Source organism: Cydia pomonella, chromosome 4 (assembly GCF_033807575.1).
Source record: "Cydia pomonella isolate Wapato2018A chromosome 4, ilCydPomo1, whole genome shotgun sequence".
NCBI classification, from domain to species: Eukaryota; Metazoa; Arthropoda; class Insecta; order Lepidoptera; family Tortricidae; genus Cydia; species Cydia pomonella.
Genome location: NC_084706.1, coordinates 5,035,134 through 5,052,219, shown reverse-complemented (window position 1 = coordinate 5,052,219; position 17,086 = coordinate 5,035,134). Strand labels below are relative to the sequence as shown.

Sequence of the window (17,086 nt, the reverse complement as noted above, 5' to 3'; positions counted from 1 at the left end):
CACAAAATACCTATTATTTTTTGCGATCATAAACTTACTTGGTAAACTAACGGTAACCTATGTCAATGTATGGGGACCACAAGTTTCTAATGGCAAAGTTAAGGTTGTCCTAAGTTATTTTCGTTGGAGGACCGGGAAATAATCACTTTTAAATTTGTACGGAGCCCTCGGTTCGCATTCGTTTTCTATGAGGTCAATTTTGACACCTACTTTCCGGAACAACGCAACCGTAACTACCGAAAGCTGGCACGAATGGAAGGAACGAAACATTGTATAAGTAACACCTGAACCGGTATACAGTCAGAACCACCATTTTATTGGTAAATGTGATAAGTACACACATAGATATTTTCATCAACTCATTCATTTGATTCATTCCATTCGTGCCAGCTCTTGCGAATCGACTTGTTGACATACGCACAGTAGCGGAAGAACGTTTTTTGACAACAAGTGTGGCACTTATGTAAATTGTGGGCTTAATATATTTTTTCACCACACCAGCTCGTAAAGGCTCTCTTTATTCTTCAAAAACTGATGAAACGAAATGTTTTCCTGTGTAAAACAGTCCTGTTCCTGTCCTGTGTTATGATTCACTCGGTAACAAAGTCTGTTTATACCTCGGGTACTTAGGAACCTTTCGCTTACCCCGACCAATCATATTAGGAAGACGAGTTAAAGAATAACTTCGCCTCCTTGTAAAACGAAAAGGTAACTATTTCGGCTGTTGATCGAAAAACGAAAATCGTAATTTTGCTATCTGCCGCTCTATCACAATTCCATATTCGTGTGATAGACAGGCAGATACCGAAATTTCGATTTTAGTTTTTCGCAGTAAGCCCTCAGAGCTTACCAAACGTTAACCACGCGTGCCACGTTACCCTTTAGCACTTTCTCTAATCAAATCGAGCGTATCTTTGCTAATTCATTGAATTATTTACTTACCTACTAAGTCTCGGCTCTGGAATGCCAACTGTCACTGTTATTTAGTTAATGAATTACACGTCGGTAGTGAATTCATGGAGGGTTATTAACTATGCAGCCGAGGTTTCGAATGCCATTCATGATTACTATTAGGTACCTTGAGAGTTTAGGTACTGAACGTTAGGAACTTCATTATTATAATTGAACTGAGAATTTCATTCATTATAAGTATCAGAGGTCGGGGTTTTAGCTGCCACTCGGAGCCTGGCTGCCACCTTAATAACTGCTTAGGGTAGTGGCACCAAAAGATGACTGGCCCCCAAAAGATAAACATTTGGCTTTAAAATCGATATAATTAAATCGTGAATTATTTAACGCACCTGAAGGTATTTTTTCCTAACGCGGCCATACTTTCCCTAGGCTGACATTTAAACTCCCAGACAATTTTGTGCTGTTCGTGTGGCTGAGAGCGGTCATCAAATGTGCGGTCTCCACCAAAATCGCCATTTGTATAACTGTCTTTTTAAATACCTTTTTCATAATGAATGGCTAATTTTTTATCCATTTAGCTAAATTTTGGTATAATATTCAACATGTGTCAAGTACCCAATCATTGAAGTTACAAAACACGTTTTCCGAAAAACTTTTTACTTGAAAAGACGTTTTAGCTGGTTTTTCATCGCCAATACTCCGAGGCTGACCTTTTACCCGAGTTTAACACTACTTTTTATTCCGAATTACGAGGAAAGTATCATAGTGTCATTCTTACACAAATTGACTAAGTCCCACAGTAAGCCAAGAAGGCTCGAGTTGTGGGTACTCAGACGATATATGTACAAATGGTTAAATACATAGAAAACATTCATAACTCAGGAGCAAATATCTGTGCTCATCAAACAAATACATGCCCGTACCGGTATTCGAACCCAGGACAATCGGCTTCATAGGCAGGGTCACTCTCTACTCACTACCCACTAGGCCAGCCCGGTCGACTATTTAGGTAAAAGTATCGTTATTTATGGAATGAGGAGTTAAAATATCACAATCAATGGAACGTAAAATGGTCTATATATTAAATTTTCGAAATTAGCAACTTTGCTCCTTAGAAAAACAATGCTCTGGGTGGAATTTTGCTCTAAGAAGAAAATGTAATCCTCAAATAAATTCAAACTATTTTCTACACTTTTTAAATTTGTTTTTGTAAATGTTATAAAAAAGTAATTAGGCTACCGATTAAAGACATAAAATTAACTATTTTTACCATTAAACAAGCAGTGTCAAAAATGCAACCCAAAACATGAACGAACGAATTACTTGGTTCAAGTTTTGGACACGGTATTGAAGAAATGAACTAACAAAATTAATTCGAAATTCATGTATTGGAATTGAACAAAAGATGAACTAGTAAATTATCATAGTTCACTTTTGGGGATAAGATTTTTAGTTGAACAGGTCATACTAAAATAAATCTCGAAATAACTGGCTTAAATAAAAGAAAGCTTCGTTCATATTTGGTCATAAAATCTAGGATTAGCCAGCTCTCAATTTAAAACATAAACTTCTACCTTTTCTATTAGATTTTATAGAGGCATTTGAAAAAACAAGCCCTTGCCCAAAAGTTGACCGCCGGTCATCTATTGGCTTAAGCACAGTATTGGAACCATAACTTGAACTGTAAATATTTTAATAAAATAAGATAAAATATACAATTATTGATAACGAAAACGTGGGAGGAATTAGTCTAGAATCTTTTCTGTGTAAAATCATGTAAGTAGATGCATAATTCAATTTTATACGCAATTATAAGCGTATACTTTGAAGCGCTAATCTTATTAAGATCTCCATACAAATGGCGATTTTGGTGTGGACCGCGCATTTGACGACCGCTCTCAGCCACACGCAGACCACAATTATCTGGGAGTTTACATGTCAGCTTCGGCAGTGTTGCCGCGTTAGGAAAAAATACCCTCAGGTGCGTAAAATAATTCACGATTTAATTATATCGATTTTAAAGCCAAATTTTCATCTTTTGGCGTCACTACCCTATGCCTCGGCAGGAACAGCAATTCGTGGATTCATCTTCTTTGTCGCCACAAATCGAAACTCAACCACGAATTGCCCTTTCCCGGCCTCTACAATAATCTACTATTGTTAGACATTGCCAATGTTTTACTTCAAAGAAATCCGTAACGTAATTATTTTCGTCATTAATTAATGATAAAAATAAAATCGCACATCACATAGTATTAAATATTTATTCATACATCATTAAATCAAGGCATCTGTGGCCAGAAAATAAAACAATAACGTTAGTGAAACATTGTTTTTAGAGTCTTAGGAATAGTTCCGCTAGCAAAGCTAAGAGGACATTTAGTAAAATAACATCTGTGACAATAAACGACACAAAAATATAGATACGAGTCGCACAATTTAATCTCACGACACATATGTCTAAACTGGGCTATTTCACGAACTTAATCTATACTGACAATTTCGCGTACACTTTTACGTCAATATTTACTCGTTGGACCAGCAATGTACAGCGAATTGTCAATGTCAGGCGACAATTGTCAGACTGGTGAAATAAGGCTTTCTTTCAACTAAATTGGTAATTCATTAAAAAATCGTGAAATAAAATAGTGAACTTTAACAATACTGGCATCAGCATTAACCAAGCTAATTAAGTGTAAGTAAAATAATGTACGGACATACTCAGATATATCTGAAAAATCCACATCCATACTTTGTTCACATTGAGTAACATCCGTCAACTCCATTCACGGTCAACGCATGCACCCTAAGAATGTTATAAACGTAGTGAAATGCTCTGTACCGCATCAATCGGTAAATCTGTATATACGGATATGTAACTAGTGTGAAGAGGGCAATAAAGCTTATTTTTCAACGTATCTGAACCAAAATATCTGTCCGATGAGGTATCCTTACGGGGAAGCACCAAAAAAATATATTAAAGGTATTAAAGCTTTAAGACAGACAAATGTGATTGATGCAATATCACCGAGAAAGTTGAGCAACTTTACAAAAACATTTCGTCCAAGTAACTAAAAATAGATGTCGTATATCGCTAACTTCACACCAGTTGACAGATACAGTGCTATTACCTGGGGAACTCTGTTAAACGGTTTTATTCATTTGATTCCACATCTTTCTTAGACTTTTTAACATAACGTTAGGATAGAGAATCGAATGACTAGAACCGTTCGTCATGAGTTTCAGATAATACTAAAGGTCTAACGTTTAACTCGGACGGTTCATAACAAGCTGCTGTAAACGATTACGTGCCACGCGCGGTTGTACATTTAATTCGTGCGTTCTGTATCATATTTATTTTATTTTAATGACAATACAGCTCTAGATATGATGGAATTTATGACAAACGTCACACAGGTGTGACAACGCTTTATGAAGTCGAAATTAGCAAAAATTACTTTGCAAAGAGTGTAATATTTTCGCCGCGTACCCGACTTACGATTGCCACTGCGATTTTAGTTTTTAACCGCGCGTGGTCGTAAGAATCTAGTCTTTTGCGCTTTTGAATTTAGAATGATGAACCGTCTAAGTTAGGTACGCCTCGGCCTTGTATGTATGTGTGTGTGTGGGGGGGGTGTGCGCCTAGCAGGGGCGGTGGTCGGGCTGGCGGCGGCGCGGCGCGGCCTTGAGGATGTTGTCGACGCGCAGGATCATCTCGGCCGCCTCGGCCGCCGACTCCAGCACCTGCCGCTTCACCACGTACGACTCCGTCACGCCCAGCTGCTTCATGTCGCCCACCACGCCGTTGTTCATGTCTGTGGGGAAACGTTCAAACTAAGTTTTTTTATGACACCGACTACGAGTGCAAGGCGGCTTAATGAATGAATTCCGTTCATTATGTTAAATTCCGCCGTACATAAAGTAAGCGAGCGAGTAATATAAATATAGTTACCCAAAAATATATTGGCAATTTTACTGCGGCATATTGTTGATAATTTTATCAAATGTTGGCATTTGTGTATACAAGCTAAAAGATAATATTTTGAAGATATGTAATACGTTTCGCCTTAATTGACTGATTGTAAGCAGTAAATTTTAATATTTCGTAAAAGACGTGTAATTAAAAAAATATTCCTAAAAATAGTTTATCAACGTATTTTCGGGCCATCCTGTAATACTGGTGGACGCGCGGTTCAGTAGTGTGCGCGCACTGACCGAGGCCGGCGGTGGCGTCGCCCCGGGCGTGCGCGGCGCGCAGGCGCGCGATGAGGTCGGCGCTGTCGTAGCCGGCGTTGTCGGCCACGGCGGCGGGCAGGCGGCGCAGCGCCACGGCGAAGGCCTCGGCCGCGGCGGCCTCCTTGCCCGCCGTGTGCGCCGCCGCCGCGGACACCGCCTCCGCCATCAGCATCTCGCTCGCGCCTGTAACACTCGACCACGTTTATTATATTTGGTCATACGTTTGGACCCCGGGTACGTCCTTAAACTACGGCCAAAAGAGAGGTATAGGCATTGTGAATGTCATCTCGCTTTGTGTGGTAGGGCACAGCTCAGCGAATGTCATTCCGACTGAGGAAGTACCTACAGAAAACCGCAGCCAAATAACACTAGACCCTACTCTTAGTGTTGCGTTCCTGCCGGTGAGCAAGGTTGGCAGAGCTCAACGAGAGGGGATTTAGGGTCGACAACAAACATGTAACTCCCCTGGAGTTGCAAGCGTACATTGGCTACGGAAATTACTTACTATCAGGCGAGCCGTATGCTTGTTTGCTACCATCGTAGTATAAAAAAAATATATGTGTGGCAAGTTACATCACACTAACATATCAACGTTTTTATCTACTCCAGTGCGGATATGATGGTTGTTCCTGTCTACAAGACAACGTGATCTACATGACAGTGTCCGTCACTTGTAATCGCACGGTGTTAAAAAGTGATACTGTCTATCGTATTACAATTCAATTACCACTGATTTTTTTATTGTAAAGGAGGCATACGACGTGTAATAGTTATAGATATCAGTAACGTTTTAAAATTGTTATTTCTGTCTTAGAAGTCGTGTGAACTTATTATGAAACGAGCAAAGCGAAAAACCACTCATATTTTAAAACCTCTCATTGCGTATCAGTTGCATAAACTATGTACTTAAGTAACAAAATCCTAATAGTACATTACGATACAAGTGTGAAAAATAGGAAATTCGAAACAAGTAGCGATAAATTAAAACACGACCGAAGGGAGTGTTTTAAATCGACACGAGTTGCGGATTACCTATTCGCACATGTATCGTACAACGTTTTACAGTACATATGGCCCTTTAAATGTTCGGCACAGTAACGTAATATGCTAATATTCGCACTAGTGCGATAAAGTAGCACCATATGTACTGTAAAAGTAACTTATAGTTCCATGACGGCCTTGGGCACCGCACAGTCACACAGGAGCCACTGACCTCCGCCGTAGATGACCTTGGGCTCGCGCACGGTAGCGGCGAGCACGCAGAGCGCGTCGTGCAGCGAGCGCTCGGCCTCGTCGATGACCTGCTGCGTGGCGCCGCGGATCACCACGGTGCACGCCGCGCCCAGCTCCACGCCCGAGAAACGGATCAGGCACTCGTCGCCTATCAAAACCTGAAATAATGAGATTTGGATTTCAAATTTCATAAGTTTTTGCCAAAATAGTACATTACGATACAAGTGCGATAAATAGGAAATTCTAAACGAGTGGCGATAAATTATAACAAGACCGAACGGAGTGTTTTAAATCGACACGAGTTGCGGATTACCTATTCGCACATGTATCGTACAACGTTTTACAGTACATATGGCCTTTTAAATGTTCGACACAGTCACGTAATATGCTAATTTTCGCACTAGTGCGGTAAAGTAGCACCATATGTACTGTAAATATAATTTTTGATGCAAGCTTTTATCGCTAGCTGTACTTTTTTTTACCACAGGAAACTAATACTCATCGAGACAATTCTAAAAACCCCAAACACTATTAGGTTGCGTTGTTTCATCACAGAGTTCCTACCTCCTGTCTCCATCATTAGATCTGCTCGATGGTACCGTACTATACCGTACCCGACTTGTATGCAAATTTTTAGCTATATCGGAAAACAGGAAGTGGGAATAATTTTGCTGCTAAGTTTTGACCCACTCTAACAATTGAACTAACATGCTAACAGGACGAGTATAGTTATTTACGATACAAGTGCAAAAAGTAGGAAATTCGTAACGAGTGGTGATAAATTGAAACACGATCGAAGGGAAATAAATTTTACAGTCCATATGTAATATATATGTATGTTTACAATCCATATGTAATAAATATAAAAGTAATGTTTAATTAGCACACGATCGTCACTGTTGACCATTTTCCAGTATTTTCCCGGTCTATTTGCATTTATAAGAGTAAGGAGCATTTATAAATTTGTATGAAATCCGTTTTTTGCTCCTAGTTTTTACAATAAACAAAAGATCGAAAAAACGTCAAACGTAGGGGCTTAGCTATGGTTAATATACATCAAATTATGTGAAAATGTTTTCCATAATGTCAATATCCAGAGAGGAAAATGGGGACTTCGTTTGTATGGAGAAGCGGCCGTCCCCTTTCCTCTTAAGAGGGAAGTATACCACGTGATCTCCATACAAAAAGAGAAAACGTTTTTCCACTTCTAACTTTTTTTTAAAAGCGAAACCTATAAACCTAGAATATATTATGGTGAAGCGATCGACATGAGAATCAAAATTATTTTTAAGATTCAGTGGAAAACGTTTTCTCCCGAAATGGAATTTCATAGAACAGTTTACAGTTATAAAAATGTTATAACCGCCCTCGTAAACGCATGAACCATAAGGACCCTTCTCTGAGGAAAGTCACATTTACTTATGTCTAACGGTTTTGCACTTGCAACAAACAAACTTGGAGAGAGGTAAATAAAGTTAATTGTTGTAGTGATATGCTCATGAGATGTTAACAATATATTCCTGATCATATTTAAAACTAAGATGTCCTATAAACTTTTTTGGAATTCGCCTAATTTCAGAATTAAAGACAGTTAATGAACAATATAATTGAAGTAACATGGTACCAAATTTCGAATCGATAGGACATATGGAAGGTAGTCAGATCCCCTCATCAACTATTAAATAGCTGATGATCTTCAAACGGCTGATCAGGTCATGGTTACATTACCATATACTTTCAATATCATTGAAGTAACACAGTACCAAATTTCGAATCGATCGGACATAAGGAAGTTAGTCAGATCCCCTAATCAACTAGAAAAGAGCTGATGATCTTCAAACGGCTGAACAGAGTTTCATGAAACATGGTTAAGAACACTCGGGATAAAATTTTCTATGACACAAAAAAAAAACTAAACGAAAATCGGTTCTTCCGTTTGGGGGCTACGATACCACAGACAGACGCGTTTTTTTTTCTTTTTTTATTACGAAAAGGTAAGTATTTGACCACAATCTCACCTGATGGAAAGTGCCGATGCAGTCTAGGATGGAACATGCTTACCTAAAAGATGTCTATTCACTCACACTATGTGTATTCGTTAAACTTATAACACCCCCTCTCTTTTTGCGTCGGAGGTTAAAAATATATTTTTCATCACACCTGCTCGAAAAAGATCTTATTTCATGCCGGTGTACTGAAGAACAAAGGCCTATATTGCTCCCGCAGGAGAAATAGGTCTTTGTCCTTCAGTACACCTGCATGTAATAAGATCTTTTTCGAGCAAGTGTGATGAAAATAAACATTGACGCTATGTACTATAGTTACTTATAGATCAAGAAATGTACAGGAAATAGTCAATGTCAACTTGGTGAAATAGATGCTTGGTTTTTTTTTTCATCTGACTTCGGCTCTATACCTCTGGGACAGTAGAGCGATAGGACTGTGGGGATAAGGTAGCCTGGGGATAATCCAGAACCCTTCCGCATCACACTTGAGATCGCTACACTGGAATACTCGCGCAGAGTTTGCGCTCCAGCGAAATCAGTTCAGCAGCTCAACCTGATCTGGATGTGGTGAAGGAATCAGGCTAATGGGAGTTCTGTTGCTGGTTCGCTAAACCTAACCTAGCCGAGAAGACTCCGGCAAGAGACCGGACGACTGTGGGAGTGACTCTATCCGGTACGCGGCGGTACCCGGTCGATAAGGGACTGAATTTGTCTATGTGATTTTGAGGTACAGGTAGGTCCCCACCGGCGGGAAAGCCGTTGTGTACGCGTGGTGTCCGCGGGACACGGAGACGCCCGGAGTAGCACCGACCTGTTCGATCACTTTGCAGTGCCCGAGCCTGACTTTGTCGGGGGAGTCGAAGGTGGAGACGATCTCGCCGCCGGTGACGAGCGCCAGCCGCTCGATGCCGTCGAAGTCCGCGTGCTCTATGGCCATCACGCCCGCGTCCGCGAACAGCTGCTCCGGGTAGTTGTAGATCAATTGTCTGTTAACACAATTACCCTGATTCAAACATAGATATACCCTAGTTGGTATAGGATAAAATAATATTAGATACACTAGAAAGAAATGGGGAAATTACACTAAAAATGTAAAAGAAGAAAAATATGAAGCAAATATACAGTAATAGTACATTAAGATACAAGTGAGAAAAATAGGAAATTCGAAACGAGTGGCGGTATATTAAAACACGAGCTGCGAACAGCAAACCGCAAGTTATTTATGTTGAGTATACCAATACGAAATCAGATTTAACTGGAAACTGTTCTAATGGATATCAACATACCCCGGGGTTTTGAGCGGGAATGGGAATCAATGTATGAAGCAAAATTTAGATGATATCTTCGACTGACGACGACGACGACACACGACGTCGTTTGTGACGACGGTAATCTCTATACAATGGCGCACGCCTTTACTTTTTTGTAGTGATGGGGCTGATTTTATCTTAACATTTTAATGTTGTACTGTGACAAGTTATGTTATCATTTATTCAACTTCAAAGAACAAAATTAAAACAAGAATGAAACCGCAATAACGACATTTTTTTCATATTTTTATCACTGCTGTAAATTTGTATCATACAAACTAAGATACCAAGTTAAACTGTAAGTATACTTGCACTCGTCGGGCGCAGATGGTAATAAGTAATTTCATATAAATCATTCCCATTTGTTATTATAGCAGATACAGAGTTTATTTACCAAGTAGGCATATTACAATGCGCTTATGAACGTCAAATAAAGCTACGCAACCCTACACCTCTGACCCGAAAACAATCTGTCCCCGTCATTAATGAGAAATTGGCAATTTTTAAATCCCATTCACACTACTCTTTTCACACTTACTTACCTGTTAATGAAGACATTGCATTTGTGTGCTAAGATCTTGTTGACTTTGTCCTTCATCTTTTCCTTTTCGGCCACCTCCAGTTCGGCAATTTTGGCCATGGAGTCCACTTTGATGGTTGAACCAAACACTTTAATCTTGTCCGTGTCCATGGGGGTATTGGCGATCAAAATGTTGGCGTTTTCAATGCGTTTTGGTTGATGCACTCCCACCTGTTTGATCATACAATTAAATTAGACAGTTGACATGAAGATCTTGAATAAAATAAACGCCTTGGTTTTTAGCTAGGACCATAAATATTTCACAAAACATGTGATCGTCGGTAACATTTTCGTTATTTCGAGCTTATGCTAAGGGTGCATAGTGAAACTTGTACAGTGTAAGCATGCATCTCGCAATGTACAGAGAGACTTTTGTTATGTCTGACCATACTGTGAAGAATTTTTATTATTGGGCCAACCCCGATTCCCCGAAAGCAAAATCACTCCGGGCAAAGTAGCGCCGCATTAGATTTTATTGTTTAACAATGTGTCACGTTAAGTGCGCGTCGGTTAACGCCTATTCTAATTAAGAAAAACAAATCACTTATCATTACAGAAAACTAGCCGAACGCGATCCAAAAATTCAAAAAATTCAAAATTCAAAAAAAAATTCTGCAAGTAGGCCTCAAGGGCTCTTTTACAAGTCAATACAACATTTATAGTAACATCATATAGTGACATGAAAAATACATAACAACATTTTATAAATACAACAGCCAATACCTGGGTAAACATTACATTATAATAATCTTAAAATAAATAATTACTACAATACAATAGAGATGTATAGTCTCTATGGTTAAAAACACATTAAATCTGGAGATGTAAAAGGTCCCCAATGTCAGAGTACTAATACTAATAAAATTTGGAGGTGTAAAGTCTCTCCAAGTGTCAAAATAAAATTTATACTTAATAAATAAACCGCGTCTGGACTGTTAAACTTTCTGGCCAAAACCGCACCTTCGGCCGAAACTTGATTTTTATGCCAGAACCTGTCGAAACCGAAACCGAGACTTTGGTCAGGCACTAGTAATAAAACTAATCAAGTTCCCTAGTAGTAGATTGGTCTAACGAGTTATTATTGTTCGAAATGTCTGTATGACGGTATGGTATCTATCTATTTAATCTTTATTTAAATAAATAAATGTAAATAAATTATTTGTGTTCAGTAAATTATTTGCATACCTTTTTGTTTAAAAGAAAGCCTTCATCCAGGAATGACTCTTCAAGGAGGCCTCCAGAAATTTTGATGATCTGTATAGCCTTCAGATTCCCTGAACCCTTCAGGCGGAGCACTGCATCCACGGCCAGTTTTGTGAAATGTCTGTAATGTGAGATGAAAAATTAAACAAAATTAAATACAGGGTGTTTTTTCAATTTTGAGGCATACTCCACGGTGTGAATGTTCAGTATAACTATATATTTTATTATTTATCTTACAGAGAATGTCTAAGAATTGGAAAACACCATTAGATATCGTTTACTCTATACACGGTTGTAACAATAACCCGCTGCATGGTGCCTGGCAATGGTGTCCGGCCCGCTATTTTTAAAGAACACAAACATGCAGTATAAACAAATTAAGGACCATGAAATTAAAACATGTTTGGAGTTCTTGAAAATTCCAATCAAAAGTAGAGTAAAAATGGGATCAAACAATTTTAACGAATTTCTGATTCAAGTTCTTTTATTGGAGGTATTTATTTGTTGCTATTGGTGTGTTCATCAGTTTAAAACAACCAATCAGGACTTTTTGCAGTATTCTAATTGATTCATAGATAACAATACAATAAATCAAGGAAATAAAGTTGATAAGCCCTGTTTAAAAGTTAAAGTCCACTTACTCTTTGTGATTAGAGAGAATTTTGGAGCTTAATGTTGTACGAGCTATATTTTCCAGGTCAGCACGGAGAGCCGCATCATTGAGGTTCTTCTGGTGGTCAAAGCTGGCACCTGCAAGAGCTTTCTTGGCAGCATCAACCGAAATGCGCCATCCGGCAATAATTGTCTGAGGGTGCAGCTTTTGTTCAACAAGCTTCTCGGCCTCACGAAGCAGTTCAGCAGCTGTAATGGTATTTTTTTTATTACTAGGATAGAATATTATTAGGATGTAATGATGATTTCACGCAAAATAGGCGCAAGTCGTCGAGTTGCGGAAAAATCGCCCAAATACAATACAATAGGATGTAATGAAAGTTACACACCCAGACAGTTTAAATTGTTTCATAACATAAATTATGAAATTGAATTTTTGGAATTACCACAAATAACAAGACAAATCATATTTTTTGTGCTTTAATTTCAAAATCAAACTCATTTAAGGGAGGTGATTCATTGTGTTGTCACAGAATCTGTATCTGAAACAAATTTCTTAGTAAGAAATTGTTTTTTAACATTTCATAAAAAGAAGCTAATTTTGACTGGTATTATCGGGTAGTGTACCCTACCATATCATATTGTAGAGAACAAAGCAGCGAATGATAACAAACATAGATTACGAAATAGCTCTGCAAAATGACCCGTATTGTCCCGAAGCGGGCGGGGCGTCAACATTGTGCCGCGGAGCTGTTTAGTTCGCAAATGGCGACCCATTGTCACAGTCGTAGTAAGAAGTATTTAAATTACATCTCTCATCAGGCAGCACGCTCGGGCGAGTGAAACGCACGCGTCGCCTCGGCCGAGGCACGTCTACGCTGGCCGTTTTGTGCGTGATGAAATTGCCTCGCGTGTATGCTCGCTCTTTGTTGACCCGGCTATTTAATCAAATTTTGGCCTCACATTCACAATAAAAGTCCTCTCGGATCCTCAGATATCAATTTTCTTTCTGATCAGAGCAAAAATGCAGAAATCCCGTTTTATTTTATATTATTTGTCCTCAGATTCATAATCAAGGGCCCTTGGAGCCTCAGATGTCGATTTTTTGTGACACAACTTAAAATAGCAGGTGTCTTATAAGATGAATGATACAATATATTTATTAGTTTGGAGGCTTCATTGTTTTTACAGTACATATGGTATTATTACTAGTATTAGTACTAGTACTATACGAATGTCGAAAATTTAATGGGCCATATGTACTGTAAAATATTGTACAATACACGTGCGAAAAGGTAATTCGCAACTTGTGTCGATTTAAAACACACCCTTGATCATGTTTTAATTTATCGCTACTTGTTGCGAAATTCCTATTTATCACACTTTTCTTGTAATGTGCTTATTAAACACATGCAACAAACGAACATGGTCAACAAAGTATTTATCCCTTTATACACTTTATAACAAAATAATAAATCATCATACAAAAATATTGCATATTGGTAAACATGTTCCATATTGCATTAAACTGTCTACTAAGAGGCAGTTCTGATTGTCACATGTTTTCAAGTGACAGTGCTATGGCAAATCAGTTACTCATTTTATAATAGACCAATCGTAGTTTGGGTGGTTTAAATTAACCAATCATAGTTTCGTTGAAGAAAACCAGACCTAAACTTTGACAAGTTGCAATTGGTCTGTTATGAGTATTACAATTTGAATTTTGGGGCCACTTTTAGGCCAGTATTCTGTGTGAAATTAGTCTTCCATGTTTTTTTTGTTCGCTGGAACAAAGTATCATTTGTGTGTCAGAAAGCCTATCTGGCCTTTGCACTATTAAAATATAAAACAACAATTTCTTGTTATTCTTCTTCTCAGACAGTAGTAGCAAAGTTTGTTAGAAATACTGCTGTAACACATTCTACTAACATGCTTACTAGATGACTCATTATAGAAAGGGATTATAATTAAAATGCCATACATGGATTTTAAAAAGTAACCCAGGGGAACATAACCATGGCAACAAGAGAAGAAAAAGAGCCCGTTGTCTCATTGTCTCACATATTTTTTTAAAACAGGAAATTGAAATTACAACACAAATCTTCATGCTCTCATGAAGTTATAAGACAACATTCATAACAACAATACATGTACATATATCACTTCCTATACTTTACCTAAGACGGTGACTGATGTTGTACCATCACCCACTTCATCATCTTGTACCTTTGCCATATCTACCAAAATCTTTGCGGCCGGGTTATCAACGCCAATTGATTTCAAAATTGTGGCACCATCATTTGTGACTTCAACCTAAAAGATCAAATCGTTTAAGAATGATGATGATGAAAAGCAATACAGGCGCTTCTGCAACAGTGTGTCAAATTAACACATAGAATATTCACGACAACACATTTTAGTTTTAATAATGAGGTTAAGTTTACAAATATAGAATTAAGAATGCAAATTAATAAGGCCGCGATTAGACTATCATTGAAATAACCATATATAAGGGATCCTATCTGACAGTAATCCTATAATTATGATCATATGTATACATCGAATTTATTCAATTACACCATCATAGGTTTGTCATTTTCAATGACACCTATATATCTATGATAATGTAATTGCGGCCTAAGACATTTTTCAATAAACAAAAGTAAAATTTAAATACCTGTCCAGAATTTCTGCCCATAGAGACCAAAATTTTGTCCATCCCTTTAGGGCCCAGAGTACTCTTTACCAAATCGCCAATTGCAATAGCTCCGATGAAACTGGACATACGAGCCACCTCAGCTTTCTCTTCTTCAGCTTCATTTTTCAATATTCTGATGGGGTTTAGGGAGACCTGAAAGCAGATTTGTAAGATAAAATTTCAAAGCATGACACACGTGCGAATAGACAGCGGTTACATTTATATGGGATTTTTACATATTTCCTGTGTTATACCCGGAAAGGATTATTTCATGTCAAGTAAGATGGTTAAAAATTTATGAAATAGTTTACCATTTTGAGATCTTTTGTGAAGTTAGGCTTAAAAAGACAATAAACCACCGGCTTAGCGCAAATCACTTTTGCTCGCTCGTAATTTTTACTTTTTTTAGTTTCAAAAGTTCAATCTATCCATTCAGTCATTCACGAAAATCACGAACCAACGATCAGAATGAAAAGATTGAAATAGAAGGATGAATGAATGAAAGAAAGAACCTGCTACACACGACAAGACAACAAGCAAGACAGAAAAATCGAGCAGCTAAAGGGATTATTACATTAAATCTGGTATATTTCTATTTAGAAGAACAGGCAAGTACAACAAACCTTTTTCTGTCTCTCTCAGCAGAAGGTGTCCTGAAAGGGTAATGACCACTCCAAAGGTCACCAATACTCGCATGTGATATGTAATAAATTGCGACAAATTTTTGTCGATACATTTTATTGAATTCGTTGCTCCTACATTAAACGCTTCACACAGGAATAATTATTAAGTATGAATGTTCCTGTCATCAGTTACTTAAAATAATAAAGTAGCTTTAGCTATCAATTATCTAAATGCCAGCTCCGAAGGAATGATCAAATCAAATCGATCAATTTGAACAGAAAAGAAATTGGCGTCAATCTCCAATGTAATCACCAATTTTAGACATATGGTCATTACCATATATAAATAAATAAAATAAATAAATATTATAGGACATTATTACACAAATTGACTAAGTCCCACAGTAAGCTCAATAAGGCTTGTGTTGAGGGTATTTAGACAACGATATATATAGTATATAAATACTTAAAATACATAGAAAACACCCATGACTCAGGAACAAATATCCATGCTCATCACACGAATAAATGCCCTTACCAGGATTTGAACCCTGGACCATCGGCTTCATAGGCAGGGTCACCCACTAGGCCAGACCGGTCGTCGCATATATACATATGTATATTTTAGCGCTCTAAATTGGCAATTACATCCACACTTTATCAAGCCCCTATTATATCCACCTTTCCCGATTTCGGGTCCGAAATGAGTCCCGATATCAGGCCTGATAATCGTTTCCCGCTTCACGGAATAACAACAACACATCGTCAACAATATTTGTTTTTTTTAAATGTAATAGGCAGCAAACGAGCAGACGAGCCGCCTGATGGGAAGCAGTCATCGCCACCCATGGACATAAGCAACATCGGAGGAGCCACGTATGAGTTGCCAGCCTTTGAGAACCCTAAATACCTGCTTCTTGAAGAACCCCATGTCATAGCGCAAAGGAAATACCTCAGAAGGTAGTTCATTCTACAACTTGCACGTTCTGGGCAAAAACGAGCGAGATGCCCGCTTGTTCTTAGTTGCTAGGTTGCTACGTGTCGAAAAAGTGAGGATAAACTTCGTTTCTTTGGCCGGAGGTGCGATATGTAAAAAATACTTTGTCTCTAATTGACAAAAATGTTCAATGTTTGATATTTTTCACATCCCAGTCCGACATCGGGACTGATTTCGGGTCCGATATCGGGAAGTGTGGATGTAATAAGCCCTTAATTTAAAAAATGCTTCCATACGCGAATACTAGCCTGACAAATTGGTATTCTGGCGTCCGCACCTCCATTTTATCGGTCATAATCTTTTTTAAATCCATCTAGAACTGGAGGTTTATAATTCTAAATGATGTTAACTGAAATAAGTAAAATTATAGCTAATACATATTTGTATTACATAGAAAAGTAATTGATATTATGTTCTTAGGTACTACAACAACTTAAGTTTAAGTTTATTTTTTAGACTAGCCAACGAATTTTGAAAGAAATCTAAGACATCGAATAGACGTTTATTATAGTAACTAATAATAATATGAATCATCGACTAGATGTTTATTGTAGTAATCTTAATCTTAGAATGAAATCGTGCGTTTACGTCCACACCACCTGATTTGATCAGAAAATTTAATCAGATTCCCGTCTGGACTGACCTTAAACTACATGCCATTTGTTGCAACGTCTGT

The 17,086-nt window shown here is 38.0% G+C and overlaps 1 protein-coding gene across 1 annotated transcript; it reads right to left on the bottom strand.

Annotated features, from left to right (window-relative positions):
- Nucleotides 1–3,157: 3,157 nt before the first annotated feature.
- Nucleotides 3,158–15,258, bottom strand: LOC133516895 (T-complex protein 1 subunit beta). Its single transcript, XM_061849931.1, has 10 exons — nucleotides 15,102–15,258; nucleotides 14,770–14,943; nucleotides 14,270–14,405; nucleotides 12,122–12,341; nucleotides 11,463–11,601; nucleotides 10,240–10,448; nucleotides 9,199–9,373; nucleotides 6,362–6,539; nucleotides 5,128–5,331; nucleotides 3,158–4,727 (listed from the first exon to the last, which is right to left on the bottom strand). The coding sequence occupies exons 1-10, from the start codon at nucleotides 15,102–15,104 to the stop codon at nucleotides 4,555–4,557; spliced, it is 1,611 nt and encodes a 536-aa protein (XP_061705915.1). The 5' UTR covers nucleotides 15,105–15,258; the 3' UTR covers nucleotides 3,158–4,554.
- Nucleotides 15,259–17,086: the final 1,828 nt, after the last annotated feature.